General features: G+C 39.1%; 1 protein-coding gene and 1 pseudogene across 1 annotated transcript; both read right to left on the bottom strand.

Annotated features, from left to right (window-relative positions):
* Positions 1-397: 397 nt before the first annotated feature.
* Positions 398-18,165, bottom strand: SHISAL2B (shisa like 2B). The gene is made up of 3 exons (XM_054578231.1): positions 17,975-18,165; positions 11,301-11,458; positions 398-576 (listed from the first exon to the last, which is right to left on the bottom strand). The coding sequence occupies exons 1-3, from the start codon at positions 18,163-18,165 to the stop codon at positions 443-445; spliced, it is 483 nt and encodes a 160-aa protein (XP_054434206.1). The 3' UTR covers positions 398-442.
* On the bottom strand, positions 15,907-17,801 carry LOC129074700 (COMM domain-containing protein 8-like; annotated as a pseudogene).
* Positions 18,166-23,437: the final 5,272 nt, after the last annotated feature.

Raw genomic sequence — 23,437 nt, 5'->3', positions numbered from 1 at the left:
GTTGTTTAATCTCCACGTATTTGTGAGTTTCTTTATTTTCTTTTTGCTGCCGATTTCTAATTTCTTATAAAAATTACTGCCTCTAAGTACCCCCCAAAATGTGAAATGCTGGTAATGTGACATACATTTCTCATTGTACCTCAGTGAAATAGGTTTGCTTGTCTGTGTTCTTATAAATTCTTTAATTTTGCCTGAAGTATTAGCATAATTTTGTATAATATTCAGACATTTTAATTAGCAAATAAAAATAAACTTATGCACATGAAAATCTATCAAAACCTAAGCGTGTGTTTGATAAAAGGATTGAATGGTCAAAAATGCAGCTATTTTTGCTTTGTGAATGGCAAATTTTTTTAAGTTATTATTATGAACTATATTTGATAAACACACTCTTTATTTTTGTTGTTCCATCTTTCCAGGGAGCTTTTACAACACAAGATTTTTAATATGCGATGTTAATTTCTGTTGTATCCATTGTTTTGTCTTGAATTATATCATCAGCTTCATAGGTTGTTTCATTTATTGAATTTGATGCTGCATTTGAGCTGAGGACTTTGACTTTCCTATTTGAGCTGCCTGCAAATACACAAAACAAAATGAAATAATTATGTGAAATGATGACATAAAATTTGAATCTTTAACATTTTTGCTTAAAAAATAAATTTTACAGCAATATTGAAAATACGATGTCCTGAAAACACTATGTGAATAAATGAGAATTGAATCATTTCAGAGTTGTTTTTGAGTATTTCCTCCTGAAAGTCCAATAAGGGAAATGTTTGGTAACAGAAGTTAAGGTTTTTATTGCCATGCTTGCTTTTCTCCATGCTTCTGTGGAGATAACTATGCATTTGATGAGATGGTCATGATTTTTGAGTTGCTTAATAAAAGGGCGACTGTCCTTATTCATAAAGCAACAAAACTATACAGAAGCCAGTCATAGTAATTTGCAACACTTTTAAGGCTTTGCCATCATAGTCAATTTAGCTGTAATTTTTAAAAGGAACACATTTGTTCCACAATCATGTTCACTCAGAAATAAATATGAGTCCAGAGTGCACAAGAGTAAAGAACTGTACGGTGGCAAAATATTGTTCTACTTCTGACCATCCAATCATAACGTTTCAGTCATTTAGTTTGATTTGTAAAAGCTAATTTGTTGAAGGCACAACATTTTCTGACCTGGCGAGTAGCCCTCCACCCAAACAGCAAGTAAAGCTGTTTAAGATAAATGTAGGGGAGGAAGTTGGCATGAATATTTGATGAACTGGTAAGTTCTTGACTGTTATTTGCAAAGTAGACTTTAAAAAATGCTTAGTTCAAATTTAACTACTATTTAAATACTTAAATAATGGGATATATTCTATACAAAAGCCCTTGAAATTATTTTCTTCTTATAACATTTGAAAAACAATGGTTGTGGTTTATTTTTCATTTGTTTACTATTATTTGTACTCTTCAGTATCATAGCAGGTAAAGCTAAAAGATCAAAGTTTCATATTATCTGGGCAGCGCTTGTATCTTATATAAGCATTTCTTTAAACACCTGAAATCTGAATATTTTATTGGAAGTCTGAGAACTACTGTGTAATGCCAGCCCATCACAGTCCCTAAGCTTTTTCATACTTAAATTCTTAATACTTTAACCAGCTTTGCAAGGAGTTTTTGTCCACCTTGTCACAGTTTTTGTCTTTTTTAATGCTAAAATAGAAAGTTCTTTTCAAACTTAGTTTGGGGTTTTTTCAGTCATCTATACTCTAACAGCTCTAGCTTCCATTACGCATTTTTCTGGCAACAACATCCCTCTGAGATTTAAGGGCTCACAAGTACATTTCAGTACTATAGATTTTTCTTCATTGAGGACTTGTGAAGTCCCCCTTCCTCCATCCCTGACTCATTGTTTCCTTGGCTACTGACTGGATTCTTCTAACCAGTGTAGGTACAGAGATCATTTCTCAGATTGGCCTCTTAAGGTAAGGCAGCTTCCCTAACACAAACAATTTGCTACACGAACAAGAAGAGATTTGTTGTAAACAACATACTGACATTGTTTGAAGCAGAAACTTTGATTAGCAAGTTAACACCCCTAATGTTCTCTTCCTGCAGCTTACAAAACCCAAGGGTGCCTTCAATGTATTTCCCTCTGGTAAGTTAGAGTAATTGGGCATGTGGAAAAACAATTGTAATGAGTGGAGCTGTAGTGATAACAGAGTCCAGCTAACTGCATCCCTTTGGAAGGATTTAAAAGAGAAAGAAGGAAAAGTCTACTTTGCTTTAATAAACAGAAGCTAATTTCTTAACAAACAAAATAGGGATAAAACCAACTGCTTCTTTTCTGTCACAAAATTAAAATATGGATTCGATTTATATTAAGAAGTCTGTAACTCCATTGAGCTCCCAAGAGATTTGTTCCACGTAAAGCGTTTTCCTTATCTAATTCCTCCTTTTCTTTACCTGAGTACAGATTGCAAAAAAAAAAAAAAAAAAGGAAGAAAGAAAGAAAGAAAGAAAGAAAGAAAGAAAGAAAGAAAGAAAGAAAGAAAGAAAGAAAGAAAGATCCAGCATCACTGTGCTTTCCTGGGCTGACATTAGTTGCTTTCTGCTGCTGGCTTCCCATTTTCATTTCTTTTTTTCTTTTTGATCTGGTCATCATATGTAAATCTCAACCTTCCTTTAATCCTATACTTCTCAGACTGGCATTTAAATTAAAGCTTTAACCTTTGTCAACATTTAAATCCAATTCATCAAGCGAATAAAATTCACCATTCAAATCACATTCATCAAACAGTCTAACCTATCCTCGTCACAAACCAGGCCAATATATTTTTTTTCTGATAAGAGTTAAAGTTTGCATTCATTTTCAGAACCATTCCTCAGGGATCCATCCATCCTTTAACTCTTCTATGAACCCTGCTTTGTAAAAATTAAATGTGTTGGAGTAACATGGGTCAATAACATTATGTAAGTTTCAGTTGTACAATTACATCTTCTAAATAATGCTTATGTGCTCACCACCCAAACTCTAGTCTTCTTCCATCACCTGATATTTGACCCCCTATACCCTCTTCATCTTTCCCCCACTCACGTTCCCCTCCATTAACTACCTTACTATTGTCTGTGTCTATGAGTTTGTTTTGCTTGTTTGTTTCTTTCTGTTGGATATCCCACATATGAGTGAAATAGTATTGTCCCTGTCCTTTTCTATCTGACTTATTTCACATAGCCTGATGCTCTCAAGAGCTATGCATGTTGTCCCAGGGGGCAGTATTTCATTCATTCTTATGTCTGAGTAGTGTTCCACTGTATATATTTACCACATCTTCATATCAATCACCTATTGAAGGGCACTTAGGTTGTTTTCATGTCCTGACTACTATGAATAATGCTGCAGTGAACTGAGGAGTGCATATATCTTTACAAAGAAATGTTTTCTAATTTTGGGGGTAGATATTCAGAAGAGGGATTGCTGGGTCATATGGTAACTCTATTCTTAATTTTTTGGGGAACTCCATACGGTTTTCCGTAGTGGTTGAACCAATTTACATTGCCACCAACGGTGTATGAGGGTTCCTTTTTTATTTCTTGTCTTATTTATGATAGCCATTCTAACTAGTATGAGGTGTATTTCATTGGGGTTTTGATTTGCATTTCCCTTATAGCTAGGGAAGTTGAGCATTTTTTTAATATATCTGGCCATCTGCATGCCTTCTCAGGAAAAGTGTTTGTTCTGCTTCTCTGCCCATTTTTTAATCAGATCGTGTGTGTTGTTGAGTTGTATGCATTCTTTATATATTTTGAATATTAGCCCTTTCTTGGATGTACCGTTTGCAAATATCTGCTCTATATTGGTTCGTTGCCTTTTTGTTTTATTGATGACTTCTTTTACTGTATAGGAGCTTTTTAGTATGGTGAGTCCAAATCATTTATTTTTGCTTTTACTTTCCCTGCCTTTAGGGACATGTTTACAAAAACCTCTCTGAGAGGTCCTTAAGTTCAGTACCTATGTTTTCTTTTATGTATTTTATTGTTTATGAACACTGCTCTTGCCTGCCATTTCAAAATATCAAAAAAAAAAAAAAATGCTGGGGACCTCTGCCTGTCTTTGTCTCCTGGCCACCTGGCAGAATGGCAATTAAACTCTTCTGTCATTGTCTGCCTGTTCCCTGGCATCTGTGTGCCATTCTGCAGTCCCCTATACAGCAGCTTCTAATTACTCATCAGCTGACTCGCTTTATTATTGAGTAGAATATCTACGCATCCCACTCATCCCACAGTACTTTGTAGTGGAAAGAAGCAGTCTTAAATTTGCACCCTAAATGCATTTTTTTTACTTACAAGAGGATGGTTCCCCTTCAAGTTTAATGTGATGTACAGACCTACATATGAAGTAAATGGTGAAATGGGCAAAATTATTGACTCCTTCATTCTTCAATGCTGTGCCTACCCCTCAAGGACATATAGGCATCTCTCATAAAGAGTAGTTAAAAATTCATTGCAAAAGTTCAAATATTAGACTTGACCTTTTGTTTTGTCCATCTGTCAATGAGTAAAGGCAGTTTTACCGAGAAATGTTTTCCTACCCTCTTTTATCCCACAATTGTTCTTTTTTTCTTTACAGTTTCTGCATTGTTAATTTTTTTCATCCATTGATGATTAACATAACTAATAAAAGAATTCAGCTGATATTTTAAGTCCTTTAAATGAATTTTCACAATGAGAGACTGGCTTCTATTTTGCTTGTTGGTTCCAGCATCAGCCAGGATTGTCTAATGCTGTGCCCTGAGGAGGACTCACAAATGCTAAATGTAGCAGTAGCTTGGCTTAGCAATTCGATTTTCTACATTTTAGGAACAAAAACCACCATAGGAAATTCCAGGCTCATTATCTTAAGTAGAAAGTTCCCTTTAGGAGACACAAGTGGCCTTTATTGCCATTGATTTCAAATTACTCCATCTTCTACTAAGATCTTAATGAACTTTTGAAGCCTTTCTGAAACAAAGAATGGTATTATGAAATAATTGGGCAGCCTAATTAATGAGTTTTAAGCAGAATTTTGTTGGAGAGGTGTTAAGCTTACTTAGAAAAATAGCTCCCAAAGTTATCTGTATATTGAGTACAAACACCACCAAAATACCACTTGGTTTTTTAAATTTTGACTGTGTGACTCATAAGCTTATTTGGAAATCTGCCCTTACGAGAGTAGCCTAGAAACTCTGAAAAGGAAGATAATGGGAGAGAAGACAAAGTCTTGCCTAATCAAATATTAAACTATATAGCTACAATAATTTTAAAAGTATATTACCAGCTTAAGAATAAACAGACTGATAAATTTGAAAGAACAGAAAATCTAAAAACAAATCCTCATGTATATAAGAATTTCATTTATGACAAAGACGATATTTTAAATTGGCAAGAGAATGATGGCTTTTCTGATAAATATGTGGACAATTGGATTATTTACAAAATAAAAATGAAGGCAGAGCTCTACCTCATACTTTATACCAAAGTTAAAATTCCAAGATTATTAAAGATTTTAATGTTAAAAACAAATGAATAATTGTATTAGAAGAAAATATAAGTGAATATTTTATATCTTAGGTGAGAACTTTCTAGGTATGACACTGAAGAGAGAAATTACAAAAGGGGAAAGAAATTAAAAACTCACATACAAAATTAAAAAGGAAACAACTGTGAAAAACATTCACAATGTATGAGGAAAAGAGTCTAGTTATTGTAGGGTAAGTTCCTGTAAAGCAATGAAGACAGAATACTGCCATAGAAAAATGTGTATAAGATGTGAACAAAAACATGCCACAAAAAATAATGACAAACATTAAAATGTCCACTCTTACTCCTAATTAGATAAAACAGTACATTATTTCTCGGAATGAAATTAGTAAAATGTATACCTTTTGATATAATGCCCACGAAATAGTATTTTTCTGGAGGGCAGTTAGCAACTTGTATCCAAAGCCTTTCATGGGTGCCCATCCTGTGGTTAGCAACTTCCCTTAATGTTCAATTTATGTGTATAATAGAAAAAAATGGAAGCTAGTTCAAAGTCAATACTTTAATAAAATATGGTATACCCAGACTTTGGTTTCTAAACACCATTCACAACTCAAATCAACCAGGCTTCTTGGAGAAATGGCAGTTCCAGGGCTGGAACAAAGGATGGTATAGGACACCCTGGAACACCTTGTGACAGCAAAAAGGGCTTAAAAATAATGGATGCATTTCAAAAGGACACTGGACCTAGTTTCAAGTGACTCCCACAGGCCAAATCTGAAACAATTCAAGGATCAAAATAAATAATGGTAGTAATAGAATATTTTAAGATAAGGAATCTGAGTCCATACTGATCTTAATAAATAAACAGGTAAATGAATAGGGAAGAAGGGGAAGCTTTTCCTGTAGCCGAATGACAACTAATAAATGTAGAAGGAATGATGAGGTTAGAAAATCACCATTTTACACCTATCATAATAATAATCCTGAAATTATTTTCAAATTCTGAATGAAAAAATTCAATTAAAAACCATTCATGAGTGGGTTGTCAGTTTGAGGAGGAGCATGGTATTTTCAGTTTCAAAGTACCTCCCCACCAACTACTTAGTAATAACAAAGGGAGAAATAGTGACTTTACAATGGATGAATCCAGCAAATACAGTCTTACCAAAGAATCCAAGTTAACATCACCAATAATGGAATAAACCAGTACTCTGTGCTTCCTGTTAGGATGTCCTTAGAATATGACTTCTCTGGTATTCCTTTCAAAATGTATAATCTCTCTCCAATCATGAGAAAACACCTTACAAATTTAAATTGAGGGACACGTACAAAATAACGGGCTTTTACTTTTCAAAATATCAAGATCATGAAAGACAGACTGAAGATTAAAGAAGACTAAAGAAATATGACAACTAATTACAAGGTGTAATTCTGGACTAGCTCTGAGATAAGAAAAAATAGCTATTAAGGATATTGGCAAATTTTGAATATGAGAGCAGCTTGGATAATACTCCTATATCAATGTTACATATCCTGTCTTTGATAAATATAATTATTCTTGTTTTTAGGAAATGCATACTGAAATGTTTATGGTTAAAAGGTATGATATCTGCAAATTATTTTCAGGTAGTTCAGAAAATATATATCAAGAGAAAGTTAAGGATGAAAATGAGGCAAAATATTAACAATTAGTAAATCTGAGACAAGGTATACAATCTTCTCTATTGTGTTTTTGCAACTTTCTGGAATTGTGAAATTATGTCAAAATAAAAGAATGAAAACTCAAAGCACTCTATCATGGTAGTAAAATGGAACTGTTAAAAATGACAGCAAAGGTATTTATTTATTGGCAAACAAAGATATCAATATTTCTCAGTGGAAAAAAAGTATATTATTATAAGACTCATTTCCCCCATTTTGTTATATACATGTATCTTTAGATGCATAGAAAAAAAATCCATGGGTATTCACCATGGATTAGGTGATTATTATAGATATTAGGTGTTAATATCTATTACCATTTTGTGTTTGGACCATGAATACATTATTTGTTTCTCTGTATTTTCTAATTTTCCTCCAAGGAAAGTGAATTGAAAGTTTCTGTTTTTGTTCTCATTTTTCACTCAGGAGTGAAGGTGTCCTCTAAGAAGTAGAAAAATATCCGACCATTCTGAGCCAGTCCAAGTCCTATTGTGCTCACAGACAGAATAAACGATTCCATGATCTTCAATTTGCTTTCTTTCTCAGTATCCCAGATATAATTTATGTTTTTCCCTCAGACAACTGTGTATTACTGCTGATTTGCTTACCCTTTGTCATGCCCATCACCTGCCTTTGCAAAAGAACTCACCAAATACAGGCTTGGAGTTGTCTATTATTCCCATACAACTGTGCCATTTATGTGTGCCAGGCAGCTCGGCTATTATCTGCCTTTTAATTTTCATCAAAAACTCTGCTTCTGACACCTCTCCTGTATCCTTCACCCCACTCCACAACTTCAGGGGATCAGCGAATATTCAAAATCACAGTAAGAATATGCTTTATCGTTCTGGAGCATCAATTTTGCTCATGTATGAAAAGAAGATATCATTAAAGCAAAGCAAGCCATTACACTGTGCAGTCAAATTGAAAATTCCCATAAATTTAAAAAATAAAATGGGCAACTTGAAATAATTGAAAGCTCCTAGGGCTTAAGGCAGGCCTTTCCATTCTAGCCCTTGAAATTATGAAGGCACAAAGTCCTTTTTTAATCTCCCTTTAGGGTTCCCCAGTGGAAATCAGAGAAGCAGGAATCTAAGGCTCTCACCCCTTGCACTGCTCCTCTGTTAGCCATCCATTCTTCCACATCATTTGGAATGAGCCCTCACCCTCAGAAGTGTCTACTCAGAAAGACACCCTTCCCACAGGCGTCTTCTCAGAACTCTACGTCTTATACAGCATGATTTACAAACCGTGGTATTCTTTTGAATGATGGCATTTGAAACGTACATAAAGCAAAGCACCACAGTTAAAAGGGAAGAAAATGGTTATGACACACAACTTAAAGGACAACCAATTGCCTAGCAATAGGACGTCTGTACCAAGTGAGCCCTGGAGGTGGCTCAATTAAACCCTATAGTCACTGCCAGAGAGCTGCTGCTTTCAAGATCAACTCAAAGTGTATACAGCCTTAACCTGTATACATTATAAAGAATAAAACCCAGCAGAATAAAGATACAGGAATGAAAAATCTTGGCAAATTTGTTTAAGATTAGATTATTTTAAACTTATTGTCATTTATAGAGACAAAAAAACAAACAAACCAACAAACAAAAACCCTTCCAGTACGCTAATTCAGTTTTAGGTGTGCACAAAAGCACGTTTCCCTTGAGAACATTCAAACTACCTGCAGTGAAAACAGTCTCAGTTATAAAATTTAAAATAAAGGGAGATTGCTTCTTAAGGACAGAAAGTTTTGAAAGAAAGGAGTGCTAACTGATGAAACCAAATTTCCTCTGATACATGTTTACTTGTTTGATTATTGCACAAACGCTTGATTATATTCCTAATCTTAAGGCATTTCTTAGATAAAAACTTGTTTTCTCAATAGCTAGAACACTGGCATCTACTCCTAGATGGGAGAACCATCAGAGTTGAGCATGGATTTTTTAACAACAGGTACAGCAATTGTTTTTATTTATCACTTCAAAGGGTCACTTTCAAATAGAGACCATTTCTCTTCCTAGTCCAGTGACATTTGGATTATTTAGTTTGTTGTGGGCTCTCCACATGTCTGATTTGGTTAAAATCAACCCAAAGGACCAAAATCACCTCATTTGAAAGCAGCAAGAAGGTAGTGATTGTATAGAATCCTGCCTTGCCAATAGCAAGCCCTCAAGAAAGTTTATTGAATTAATTTGCTGACAATAGAGGTACAGTGCTACTCCATTCAACTCATTAAGCAAACATTAGTTAGCTGTTCTGAGGCACTAGGAATACACTAGTGAGAAAACAAGACAAAAATTACTACTTTCCTAGAACTTACTTTCTAGCTGGAATGGAGAAAAGTTAGACAATAGATAATTAAAGTACATTGTGTAATAGTGGTAAATGCTTAGGAGAAAAATAAAGCAACAATTGTGGAAGGGTAGTTACAATTTAGAGAGAGTGACCAGGGAGAACTCCCTGGGAAGGAAGTTTTTAGTAAAGATTTCAAGTGAAAGTGCAAGTCATGCAGGTACCTAAAGACAAAGCGTTCTAGACAATGGTGACAACAGGTACAAGTGCCTGAGGCAGGAGTTTCAAGGCACAGCAAAGAGACCAGTGTGACTGCGGAAAGGGATGAGAGAAATCAAGGTGAAGAGAGCAGACAAGAAAAGCCCTGGAGGTCACAGTGAAGATGTCCTGTCAATGGAGAGAGGTGGAAGGCGGTGAGGGTTTTGAGCAGGAGTGACAGGACGCGACTTGGGTTTTAACAGCCTCACTCTGGCTGTTCTTTGGAGAGCAGACAGCAGGAGAGCAAGGACGGCAGAAGAGGAACTACTTGTTTTAAAAGGCAGAGCCTGGAGTTGGCAGCTTTAACGAGCCCCCTGAGTGATTCTTATGTACAGTCAAATTTAAGAACTGCTACCTTAAAGTATCTAAGCAATTGAGACAAAAGTCAATTTTATGGATCTGATTATTTCATAATCACTAGTCCACTGCCTCATTTTGCCTGTGGAAAAAGAGGGTCTGACCCTTAACAACCTGTCAATTCTGCCACGCAATCTCCAAACTTCAGGAGGTGCTTCAGAAAGAGATCTCGGGGAGATCTTGGCCTCTTGCTCTGTGACACAGGATAGCCTCCAAGACAGCTCCCTGTGGAGAAGGAAGCAGCTACTGCAGGACTGCGGTAGCTGTGTGCTCATCTCTGAAAGGTCACAGCGCATGTGCTCCATAAATGTAAGTTTCAGGATTCAGCTAAAATAGAGCCTAGGACCAGAGAATTTTCTAGATTTTTTTAAACAACTTTTAAATTTTTCTTTTTAAATGGAAGTTAGTGAGCATTTGTGTTTTATTCTAAATATATATATTCTAAATTTGTATTAAAATATATTCTAAATATATCAAAATAAAATTCATTATTACTACTTTTTAAATACGCTCATAGAAAATACATTCATAGATTTATATTCACAAAATATTAAGAATTCTTTCTGAGTTTCTTAATGATAACAATGGGCATTTGTGTAGCATGTCTATAGTCACATTGCACCGATCCACTATGTGTTAACTAGCATATAACCTATTCGAGAACAGAGACTGTCTTCTATCTATTTTTCTGTTTCCTTTATAGGCCTCTGAATTATTCTATAGGCCTCTTCCGAATTCTGTACACCATGGGCGCACAGGTAAATGCTTAACTAACCATTGACTAACCAACCTGGAGTAATGCAACACTGAAAATTCATTATCAGGTATTTTGTTTCTCTATTTGTGTCACTTCTGTGGCTCCATCAAAAACAAAATTTAGAAGTTCCAAAAAGATAAAACCTTTATAACTGCAAGTGATAGATATATTAAAGTGGATTTATTGGCTCAATGTATTATTTTTCACAAGAACATCTGCATCCTGCTGCTATTTTTCCTTGGGCACAATTTCTCTAAACTATTTCATCATTAAGACCTAATTTAATGTGAATTTTTACAAGGACACATAATGAATTGAATTTTTAAAAAGCATTCATTAACATTATGATCTGTTACCCAGGTACAGGTTATTCTTTTGAACAGAGTACAGGTAATTGGCTACAAATAATGGATCAGATTACCTTCTCGAGTAGAAGGAGCCTCTAGGTGTTGAAGTTTCAGGCCAGTGTCTAATCTTTGAGGCTTTGTATACAGAAATAAATAACAAAGGACACAGACGCTGATGACAAAGGCAAGTAAAACAAGGGCAGCAATTCCCAGTCCAGTCAGGGCACCAATGCTGAGGAAAACAGAGAAAATATTGTGACTGTCACAGAGCCTGGTTTGCATAGGAACTAAAGAGGAGGTTTAAATATTGATAATTCTTGCTTCAGTTATTCATAACCATTATAGTTCAGTATAAAGAGTATATGATTGACATTTACAGCTCACCTTTTCCTACTGTCCAATTCTTATTATATTTTCTCTGTGTATGTATGAGGGGTGAGACCCCCCAAATTGGAGTTATCTTCTGGAAGGCAGGCCCCTTGTGACACAGGCTTCCCCCACGAGGTGAGTGTTCTGGGAACCCATTTGTATTAGTGTACAAGCTGGCGCTGTGGTGAGAGGCTGTGTTTGACATCAGTGAATTTTTTTGAAGACTCTTTCAATGTGTTTGCCCATTTCATGATGGGTGATTGACGAGCGCACCTGCCCACACTGCACTAAACATGCAGCAGTTTTTAACCAAAATGGCATGGCCCTCATGCCCCACTCTCCTTATTCACCTGATCGTGCCCCAAGATAATGGTTTTTTTGTTTCCCTGGATAAAAAAAAGTCCTTAAAGGGAAACATTTTGCCAATGTGGAAGAGGTGAAACAAAAAAAGGCAGAAGCACTAAAAGGCATCAAAATTGATGAGTTCAAAAACTGTTTTGAGCAGTGGAAAAAATATCTTGATAGATGTATTGCATCAAATGGAGATTACTTTGAAGGTGACTAAAGTTTAAACATGTAAGAATAAATATACAATTTTTATAAATAAATTCCATTTTGGGGGGCCCTTGTATATGCTAATAGTAGCATAGAATATGTGAATTCATATGATAGCTAAAAGGTTACATGATTCTTTAGAGATAGTTCTAAAACACATCAGTTGAGCCTCTGTTATTAATATATTCTAGGAGAAAAGATTGGGTTCATGAGTAAAAGTTGAATAGAAAAATATTTATCTCTGCAAAAGTAGTGAAGCAAATGTTTACCAGAAATGCAGAACTTTCTTTTTTTTGGAGACACATGTGGGAGATATTGTTCACTAATATGCAAAACCATAGCTACTACAAAGGAGGAAAATAAGACTTAAAGGAGAACAATAGATATAAAATTTATATAAAGCCCATGTCCAGTCTGAGTTTTTCCTTTCCAAAAGAGCACAACACCAATGGCTTCTAGCCTTAAGGAAGAAACCCTTGTACTTTCCTCTAAAAATAAAGTGTATATCTGAAATATTATTTGCTCTGAGTCAAATTCACAAATATTCCTTCTCATAGTTATCTATAAGGCTAATCATTTGAGAACTAACAGTTTACATGGAGCTTGAAAGAAGAATTATTTGGAAAGACTCATGCAAATACAGGTACCTTCATGAACTATATGTTTGTGTGGATGTGTAAATGCATATAACTGGATTTTAAGCTGCTCAAGGGCAGAGACTTCTGGTGACTTTCCCATGGTGATGTGCACACTTAGTATAAGTGTTTCAAGATTACTTGGCTTGTAGTAAGTGTTCCATAGATGCAAGTAAATGATAATTTACTGGAGATGGGTCCTCTTGTCATTGAAAAGTCATCATTATTAAAAAGTAACAATTGCTCCCTTCATTATCTCGCTGGCTTGGCTGTGGGCTTCTGCTGTTTCCTAGAGAGTAGGGCCTTGATGAGTTTGGCATGTACCAAAAGGGAGGGAAGGGAGAGATTGCTTCGGGAGTAAGGAGAACAGAATTCAAAGTAAAGGGCTAATCTCATCCAACTTATCCTTGTTTTTAGGAGGTAAAACACCCTTGCAATTTAGAGGTTGCCTCTTGAGCCACAGTTATGGAGTCAGACTTGCGCAGAATCTTGTGCTTGGCTTATTAATGTCAGCTCAGTTCCCCTAGCCCTGCACACAAGTGAAGACTGGGTAATTCTGTGGCAAGAGTCAGTATATAGTTATATATTTAAATTGGAGTTCGTCCCCACTTGGTACACTCAAGGGGTAGACTCCTGGCTTTGGCAACTCCTCTTTCTTGCTTTTTTGCACCAAAGCCAACTTTGGTGGTTTGTATAGGTCAGGGAGGTTTAGGCCCTCTATGCAGACACATGGCAACATAATCCACTTCATTAATATTATCTGCTGCACAAACCAGCTAAGAGTCCAGGCATCTGGAAAGATTCCTGAAATGAGAACCCTGTTGTTGTTTTTTCTTAATCTAACATAATTTAGTCAATTTAAAAACATTATTTAGTCAATTTAAGAGTAAAATTGTCAACTTGGTTAAAATCAACATACATATTGTGGGCTTTTAATGTGCACATTTAAAAAAACAAGTCCAATGATTTGAAGGAAAAACAAAAACAGAGCATGCTTTTTTTTTGCTTTCCGTTTTAAAAAGAGGTTCTTCACAGTCTTGACAAACTGTTTCAATGTCAGAGCTCCACTTCATCAGAAACATTACTTGGTGCATGCGAACCTCTAGATAAAGATGGAGCTCTAGGAATCCCCTAAAATGCTCATTCAACAAATACTGAACTCATACATCGTCCTGTGCAATAGGCACTGTTTTCCTGGGTCCTGAAGAAGACTACCAAAGGAAACCCTAAGAGGTTAGGGATCTGTAGGAGAAAAGATGCGAGTAGCCAGACACAGAAAATGAAGAAGTATTCTCTCGTTCCAGCACCGTGTAGCAGCCCCTGCGAGAGGGTCTGAGATGGCCATCATGCTAATAGAGCAATTCTCTTACTCAGCAATTTAACTGACCTGTGCCTTTCCCCAGCAGCTGCAGAATCTCAGAATAAATATTAATGACTTCTGGACTATTTTTCGCAGTTGGGCTATTTTAAATTAGGGGTGGAGAGCAAAGAATATGAGAGAAATAAAGCTCTACATTTTTCCCTTCTCAGTGTGTCCTCAGAACTTAATAACTAACAAGATCCCCGGTTTTGACACTGCCAGCTGATGCCATCCGTTGTAAAGCTTTTTATATTTCCCAGGAACGGAAGAGCACTGTCCATTTTGTCAGTGCTGAACCAAGACCCCGGCAAGCTGTTCATTCCTTTGAGCCCTCATAAATCTTAGGGAGAGTTTTAGCCTCTGCTTTGCAGTCACTTTGCAGTGAGTCAGGGATATGAGATTCCCAGACACGTTAGGGATTTAAGTCAAACAATTGAGTTTGACTTAAGAGTTGCCAGCCTCTGTTGGAGGCGCTGGCTGCTACCATTATTAATACCTTCAAAGACTCAGAGCTGTTACTATATGACTTTCCAGAGGGCCAAATAATATGCCAGGGCAATATAGATTGTTTCTCCAAATTATAAGAATGAGCTGTTGTGTTTTTTTGAGATTTTGCCCCACTCTGACACAATACAACCTCGTTAGTTGAACTCATTGGTAAGTGGGCCCTCCTTTTGAGATTTTTTTTGAAGCTTGCAATGCATAAAAAAAATTATTTTTCTTGTTTTAGGAAATAACATTTGAAGCCATTTGCTGTAGTCTTGGCATGTGTGCCAAATTCTGGATCATCCTAGGAAGCTAGGAGAAACAATAGAGGGTGGGGCAAAAGTAGGTTTATAGTTGTTTGTATGGGAAATAATACAATAATTAATAATAATACCTGAATATACTGTGTTTTGAGTACTCAGAACTGTAAACATACTTTTTAAAATAAAATAAAATTGTATTTTTATTTGTTCAGAATGTTTATCTTTAAACTTAATTGAAATTAAAAAAGATCTGTTTGCCAATAAAGTTAATATCTAAGACTGTTAAATTCAATATAAGAATTTATAACAAAAATGGGCAAATATAGGGTCTTAGCTGATATTTGATAATAATATATACACTATGCAATGACATATATTCTTTTATCAGCACATACACTCCCAGTCAGACCTAGAAATACAAAAATGGAAGTGTTTTTGCATTGCTTCCTATGTTCCAGGACAAGATTTTTGTATCTAGAATTCATAAACTCAAAATTGTTCTCACAGATTTAGCTTTTTTCCTTGTTCATGTCTGAAGAGCTGCTTTCTCTAAGAAATTTTATATTTTAATCTTTCCTTTGAAATATGAGAAACATATGGAATCTCCTGGGTTATATATACAGCTTATACATTCTGTAAGTTATTTTTGTAATATCACAAATCAGTCATATGTAACCATAATACACACCCTTGCTGCTTCCATACTTTTAAAAGCAAAATTCAAGTTTATTTGCGCCTTGTATGTTTACATTACTTTAGAGCCTATTTTTAATTTTCAGTAAAACTCTGTAGATTGCTCAGTATTTAATAAGTGAAGCAGATAATGAAAATCTAAACTATTATAGCTATTTATTTTTAATTTTTTCATGTGTTTCCTGTCAAACATGTAATTTCCTGTTCTTTAAAGAAGTTGATAAATTTTTATCTTTATAATCGCAACACTGCTGCTTTCTCAGCTTGGCTTAATAGTGTATCTTAGCTTTTCTGAACACACAGTATTCATCTTGTCCTATCAGATGTAGCAGTGGAATCGGATGATCTTGGTATTCCTCCTTTCCAGTCCTTTCAACTGCAGGAAGACCTTATTGGCTCCTTCCAAGGAATTTTTTAGATGATACAGCTCTTTTTTGACTCATTTCAAGAAAATGGGGTTTGACTTTACCATTTTCCTTTGTCTAGACAAAGGTTTAAACGTAGCATCTGTAATGTAGCAATCTTGCCTCTGGAAAGTGCAAGCTTTAATTGTCAATCACAATCCTTAGCTGTGCAGAGGAAATACCAGCTGTTTCTTCCAACAGAGCCTGCTTCATTTCATTGTTTCTACTTTTCATGCATTTCATGATTGCTTCTTGAAGAAATGGCTTTAACTGATTCACTTGCTATCACTTCATCAGATAATCTTTTACCAACTACAGATTTTCTTTTTTTGGTGTTACTGAGATTATTTATTAAAAATATTGAAATACATACATAAACTATGCCTACCTTGTAGTAAAGATACACTTGCAGTTATACTTCTGTTTTGTAAAGGAAGTTAGTTAATGTACAGCAGTAATGGGACAGACATTTTACAAAAGTTCCAAATGCTTAGACACAGGACCCAATGACAATACACAAAGTTGGATAGTGTGAATACCAGGTGGCCAATAGGCATTGGAACATAGAATGCAAACAAAATATTTCAGTACATGTCTGTAAGAGGATACCTGGGCCAATTCTACACCCTGGGCTCTCCCAACTACAGCTTTGAAAAATTTGGTAATATCTTCTACGACACACACTCATTCTGTGGAATCCCAAATACTTAGATAATCCTTGTAGAGAGGACAAGCTCTGCCACAAATGCTGTCAATTAGTGAAGAAGCTGCCCTAGCCCCACTGGAAGCTTCTGCAGTCGCCGCAAGGGCATCCCCTCTTCTAGAGCCAATCCTGAGCTGTAAACCTACATTTGCCGCACCCTGTATTCTTCCTCTTAGCAGCATTCTCTCTCTCTGTCCCCTCTTCCTCCCCCCACCCGCACACCTCCCTCGGCCCTTCCCTCTCTCCTTTGTAAGAAACAGTTTAAGGTGGGTGTGGGTTCTTTCCTGTTATCCTAACACACCACTCATTCTCCAGGAAAAAGGGAAAAGTCAAGTTCAAAGTTTGCAAACCTGTGGAATGTAAGGGGAGCAGAAGCACTTCATAATGAAAAATATTTTCATAAATACTAGTTGGAGTAAGTAAAATTCCAGTCAAAGGAAAAAGAGGCAAGAAAGACCCCACCTGAGAAAATCTCACTTTTCAGCAATGGCCACCCCATTTAGAAAGAGGGTGTCCTGGGAAGGTTCTACAGGGTGCCTAATCCTAGCGCCTCAGACTGTATCTCTCTGTGTTCTTTGGGTCTCCAATTCGGTTCCGGTCAGTGTACGATCATCTGGAAAGGGCAAATTATAAAGCCCACTTGTTTGCTGGCAGGCTGACTTGCGAGCGCACGTGCGCACACAAACAACCCACTAACTTTTTGATATTTTAAAGAATACAGCCAATTCCTTTTCACCTCCAAAGAGGCTGAAAATACTCTGATCCTCGACTAATGCCTTAAAAGGGGTCCCATAGACACCCCCTTCTCTTCAAATGCTCCCAATGCCCAATCAAATCAAAAAGAAACTTAAAACCTCGTAAGTTATCTGTGTATTTTGTCTCTGCCGGCTCAGTCGCCGGCCTGGGACTGGTCCCTAAAGAGAGTGAAGAGCAATCCACTCAGGCGAGGCTGGCGGGGAACTGAACCCGACCGCCAGGGGAGGGCTGAGTGCGCCCTAGGCGCAGAACCCGCGCTCCTTCCGCGCGCGCCTTGCCTGGGGTCCCGAGAGGATTCACTCAGTGGCAACGACCCGACCTTCGCCGGAGGAGTCCCGGCTCGCGGAGCATCTCCTAGCTGGCGGGGGTTTCTCTGCAGGGCCCTCACCCCGCCCTCGATTGCTCTGTGTCCTTCGGGAGGGACCTGACCTGAGCGGGTCGTAGGGACTTCCCCCTCCAGCTGTAGCACTGCCTGTTGCCTCCCGGGACCCCGGCCCGCCAGCCACCTGCCCTGCCCTGCCCACCTGAGGCTCCACATGTAGCTGTGCTTGTAGGGAAAGTAGCTGCCCGGCTCGCTGCAGCAGTACTTGAGGTCTGCGAAGCCGCAGCAGTAGAGGAGGGCGGCTGCCTCGCCGCGCCGGGGACACTGGAAGGACTCCACGAAGCTCTGGTTGAGGCTGTAGTAGCCCGAGCACACCCGGCTTGCCTCGCCCATCACAGCTGGCTGCGGGCCGGGCCGCACCAGGCCCCGGATCTGTCCTCGGACTGCACGCGTCCCCCGCGACCGGCGCCCACCGACCCCTCCACCCGGCCTCCCCTCTTCCGATCTGGGGTCTGGCTGCTGGGAGTCCGGCCTTCGCGCGTCTCCCCTGCTCTCTCTCCTCTCTCCTCCCCCGTCCGCTTGTGTCTGGTCGCTTTACTCGCGCTTCTCCCTCTCACTCCTGAGTGGCTGGTCCCTTCATTGGCGGGTCACGAGCCCTGTGTCTCTTGTCCCGCTCTCTTCGTCTGCTTTCTTCGCGCTCTCCTGACATCCCTTCACTTCCCCTCGCTTCATCAACAGCCTGTCCCTACTCCATGCCAGAAAGGTTTCACCTGAGGAAAAAGGGGAGGTGTAGGACACGTTTGCCATGGGGGCAAATGAGCCAAAGTTGCAGTTCTGTTTGCTTAAGGACAGGGCAGGTGGGTTCCAGGCAAACAGAGCAGGGCAGGAGGAGCCTTCACCCACCACCCACCACCCGCCACTGCCCCGAGGAGCGGGTAGTGGGCAGGACAAGAGGCACCGAACTACCTGCCGGCGAGGGGTGTTGAGAAGTACACGTGAAACATTAAAATCCGCCCATGTAAAACCCAGAAAAAGAAATTAAATATTCCCTGAAAACGAGTACACATTCTGTATTCAATTAAACAGCCTGGGAAGAGAAGGAAAGGTAAGGGATTCAGTTAAGAAAGGGAGGGGACTTTCTGCAGAGACAGGAGACGAATTATAGGGAGAAAGAGAACTTGGTCAGTTGTAAAGAGCTGCAGAAATTTCTCCTGTCCATTTTTTATTTGGTATTCTCTTTTTTGTAATTCTTTTGCTCATAAAGTCTTTTTAAATAACAGTAGTCATGGAGGCTCATTGTAACAAGTCAAACAATACTTTGGTGTGTGAATAAGAGAATAATAATAATAATAACCTTATAATGGGAGAGGAGGCCACACTATAACCTTCAGAGAATTTCTGGGATAGAGTGAACATTGTTTCTTCCTCTTCATTTTCTGCGTCCTTCCCGTGACCAGTAGATGCCAGGATCATGAGTTTTACTTTGGGTGCTGGGCATTTTTGTGTTCCTATAGATAATCTTAAAATTTGTTCTGGGAGACAGTTAAGATACTTGGAAACAGTTGGATACTCTCGGGTTTTCGTGTAAGCTCTGTTAAGTGGGGCCAGAGCAGACTGGAGGACCACATGTTTTCCCACAACTGCGGTGATACCCCCCTGAGTATTCCTCTGGATACAGCGACAGTGACAAGGCTTGCCATTCTCGCTGGTGGAAACAAACTAGTTCAGGCCCTGGGAGAGCTCCAAGGCCTGCTCTCCTTTCTGCTCCTTTTAGGTGGCTCTTTTCCTGGACTCCAGTGGTTTCTTTACAGAAATGTACTAATCAGTACTCAGCTGAAGACGCAATGAAATCCACCCCCCCCCCGACCCCCACCTTCTCTCCAGCTCTCTTCTCTCTGGTATTCAAGCTGCAGCTTAGGGCAATCACAAGGCTCACCTCCTCTGTGTCCCCTCCTGGGAATCTCGGTCCTATGCCTCCTAATATCCATGTTCAAAACCCATTGCTTCTCTATTTTGTATATTTACTTGTTTCAGGCAGGAGGGTAACTCCAGTCCCTGTGAAGCCATTTAAGCTAGACTTCCCAGTGGACTAGACCTGATCCAAGCAAGGCAAGTAAGATTCTCTCTCCTGGAATGGGGATTGTACCTCATGGATATAAAGCCACAAGAAGCGAGTGTACAAGAAAGAGAATAATGAAACCAATCAAGAAGAGCAGAAAAGAAGGAGGGAAAGAGTGCTGATGGCTTTGCAGTTCATGTTCAAGTCCTTTCCTGATACCATGGCATTTCTACCATTGGTTTTCTGAGACATCCTTGATTCCTTAGAATAAAGAAGTCCCCTTTCTCTGCCTAAAGGGCATTGAAGTTGGATTCTATTGCTTGCAGCTGAAGGGTTCTGACTCATCTAGTGCCTGTTCAGGTGAAGGTGAGAGGAGAAGGCAGTTGAAAGGGGAAAATTGAAGCTCTTTAATAAACAGAGCATGTTTCCTTGGAGGGGGGAGAAACAGGCAGTTCTAGCAACAGGCAACAAGGCCTCTTGTGCAAGGGGGAAAGAAATTTTGAGATGAAAAGAAGGAAAGTCCTTCAGGACAATGGTCTTGACTGTCTCAGTAAAATATACAAAAGTCTTCTAAAGAGCATGACAACCTAGGTGGGGTTTGAGAGCCTGAAGAGAGAATGAAACTGCGTAGAGTAAGTCTGGAACAGGCCTCGGTGACAGGCCCAGTGGAACAAAGCATCCGGTGCACTCGTCAGGGTCCCCCGTTATGGTCAGAAGATCACAGCTTTCCGGGGGAGCCAACGTCTTGGTTCATTTGATTTTCTCCAACAGTGAAGGGTCAGCAGTCCAGGAACAGGGGCAGGGAAATGAGCAGCAGGATTTGTCAGGCCGCTTCTCTGGGGGCTGGGCTCTGGCCCGCTACTGCTTCTGCAATCACAGCTGCACTCGCACGCAGCCCTTTCCAAACCGCAAATACAAACAAAAACACGCAGGGAGAAAGGCAGGCCGGCAGCTGCTAGACTCTATGAAGCTTCGAGTACCTGAAGCCTCTGAAGTCTAAGCAAATAAAGGAGCCTTTTACTGCAGGAGGCCTAAGGCCAATGTCAAGTCTGGCTTTCAACAATACCTGTTCAGAGGGTGCTTGTCGCTTGCTTGACTTCTTTACTCTGTGGTCTCCTGCCATCATGTCCCCTGTTCTCTGCCTCTAGGCAGGAATGGTTCTGGCAGGGAGTAGAGGTGAAGATAGACCAAACCAAAAACAAAACAAAACAAAACAAAACAAAACAAAACAAAACAAAACAACCCTTAAACTGCATCTTTTATTCTTCTTGTATCTCCCTGTTACTAAACAAAAGTGGTAGTTGCCTTTAGGGAACACTTAAGGAATATTTTGGAAATTAGGGTACATTTTTTGTTGTCACGATGATTGACACAGATGTCGGCCAGGGATGCTAAACCTCTGAGATCCTGCAACATGCACAGAAAAATGAAGAACTGGCTGTGACTTTCAACTATTCTGCAGGACATTCATGTAATAGTTCAAAAATGTATTTATAATTATCTTTGCCTAGCACCTGTTCCTGTGTTACAAATAAATACAACCTAGTTCTTGAATTTCCCAGGACTGTAAGTAACTACCATTGAAATTGAAGGAAGATCGTTCTTTGTTTTGCTTGGCACTTTACCAAGAGTTTTTCACTCTTTTAGAAAATGATGTACCAGTGGTAATGTCGCTCAAGATTTTGTGTTTGAGTTGCCAGTATTGCAAGCCATCTGTTTCAGCCTGCATTTGTACTATTGCTCCATTGTGATTTACAGCTGGTTGCACACTCAATATTGGTACAAATGTTGTCTTTTGGTATAGTTGTACTTAAGTATTTAAAAAATGGAAATACATATTCCATTGTAACTTACAGTCCATTTATTTCTTTTTTACATTACAGTAAGGTCATTATTTATCATTAGTGTACTACCTTCCTAGGACTGTTGTAATCACAGACTGGGAGGCTTGAACAACAGAGACTTATTTTCCCATAGTAAGGTAAATGAGAAGTCTGAGATCCGGGGGTCCACAAGGTTGCTCTTTACTGGGGGCTGGGAAGGAAGAATCTGTCCCGGGCCTCTCTTCTTGGCTTGTATATGACTGTCTTCTCCCTGGGTCTTCACATTGTCTTCTCTCCCGATGTGTTTGTGTCCACATGTCCTCTTCGGGGCCCATCCACATGATGCCATTTTAACTTAATTACTTCTGTCTCCAAGTACAGACATATTCTAATGTACTGGGGTGAGGACTTTATGATATGAATTCGAGGGGATACAGTTCATCCCATACAATTACGTATAAAGATCCATCATATTATAGATGAATTTTATTTCAAGATAGTTAAGGAAGAATTACAGAAATCTTTCTTTAACAAATGAACATTGAGTCTGATAGGTTTGAGAACTGCTGATACACCTTAACCATAGGACAATGGCAAATGGTGTGTCTCATAGGTGAGTGCTGCTCCTTGCCACTAGCCCATCAGGTTCACCCAAAACTGGTATGAAAGAAAAAATGGAGAGGACTCGGGAACTAGAAGTATCTGGTTATTGGGTAAAAAGCAAGATAAGTGTTCAAACAAAGCTGACATGGCTGTAGAAATAATGAAGAGGCCAGATGAGTGCTTTACTCAAAAACCTTTCTTCAATAGATCCTTATTCCAAACTTCCTGTAATCAGTGCCACTTCACCTTTCCAACTTGACTGCTCCCTCTAGCATGCTCTCCTGCTCTGGCCAATCATTCTTCCTTCCCCAGAAATAGCCTCATGTTATGTTTTTCTATCCAAGAAATATCATGACTTTCTCCTTTCTCTCTGAAATTTTTGTCAGTTTTTGAAGCCCAGACACAGGATTGTCTCACCACATGGTCCCCTGAAAGGCCCCTCAAACTGATAGAATTGAGCAGTTACTAGGTGGTGGAGAATCTGCAAAGACACACAGGCAGAGGCCATGAGGAAACAGGGTCCTAAGGAAGCTGAAAGCTTGGTTTATAAGCTATAAGGCAGCAGAACAAACATAGGGAAGACCAAAAGGAGTGAAGTGACTTGTGGGCAACAAAGGGAAGTGAGAAGCAGAGAGGAGAGGTACCGACCGAGTGATCGTAATGGTGGTGGCGGGGGGGGATGTGAATGAGCTCTTGGTGCTGAAGGGTTTATAACAACCCCTGTCCTCAGAGTGTGCTGTATTCTTCCATAGCGGTCTCCTGTCTCCAGGAGAGCTGGACATTCCAGGCACGTGTGAGTGTCATTGTTGGGATGGATGTCCTCCTTAATATGCTCCATGTGACAGCACGGGAATGCTGCACACCGCAGAGGTCATTTCCTCTTTGGGAACACATAGCTAAGGTCAGAAAAGCACCAGCTGCACATCCCCCCACAATTTCCAAACCACACCATGCCTGTAGCAGATACTCGTTGCTGTCTACCTGTACCCATCCTTTCCTCCCTCCTTTCTAGGATTACCCATATATTACTTTCCCTTCCTCCTTTCTGATGTTATCCATGCATTAGTTTCTCCACACAGCGCTGGGCTTCAGCAGTGGCTGACCCTACCCCAGCACCAGGGACAGCCCCTGACTGATTAGCTGCAATCATTGGTTCAAGGGTTAAGCAAAGGCCCTAATT

The sequence above is a fragment of the Pteronotus mesoamericanus genome, unplaced genomic scaffold (assembly GCF_021234165.1).
Source record: "Pteronotus mesoamericanus isolate MK-2021 breed Mesoamerican mustached bat unplaced genomic scaffold, CSHL_Meso_final contig_50, whole genome shotgun sequence".
In the NCBI taxonomy this organism is placed as follows: domain Eukaryota; kingdom Metazoa; phylum Chordata; class Mammalia; order Chiroptera; family Mormoopidae; genus Pteronotus; species Pteronotus mesoamericanus.
This window is presented reverse-complemented; position numbering and strand designations above follow the sequence as displayed.

Excerpts from the sequence above, each read along its gene's own strand:
- SHISAL2B (XM_054578231.1), bottom strand. The coding sequence starts at position 18,165 with ATGGGCGAGGCAAGCCGGGTGTGCTCGGGCTACTACAGCCTCAACCAG. Across the intron at positions 11,459-17,974 it reads AGCTACATGTGGAGCCTCAG|CATTGGTGCCCTGACTGGAC; the intron begins GTGGGCAGGGCA and ends TGTTTTCCTCAG. Across the intron at positions 577-11,300 it reads GGCTCCTTCTACTCGAGAAG|GCAGCTCAAATAGGAAAGTC; the intron begins GTAATCTGATCC and ends GTGTATTTGCAG.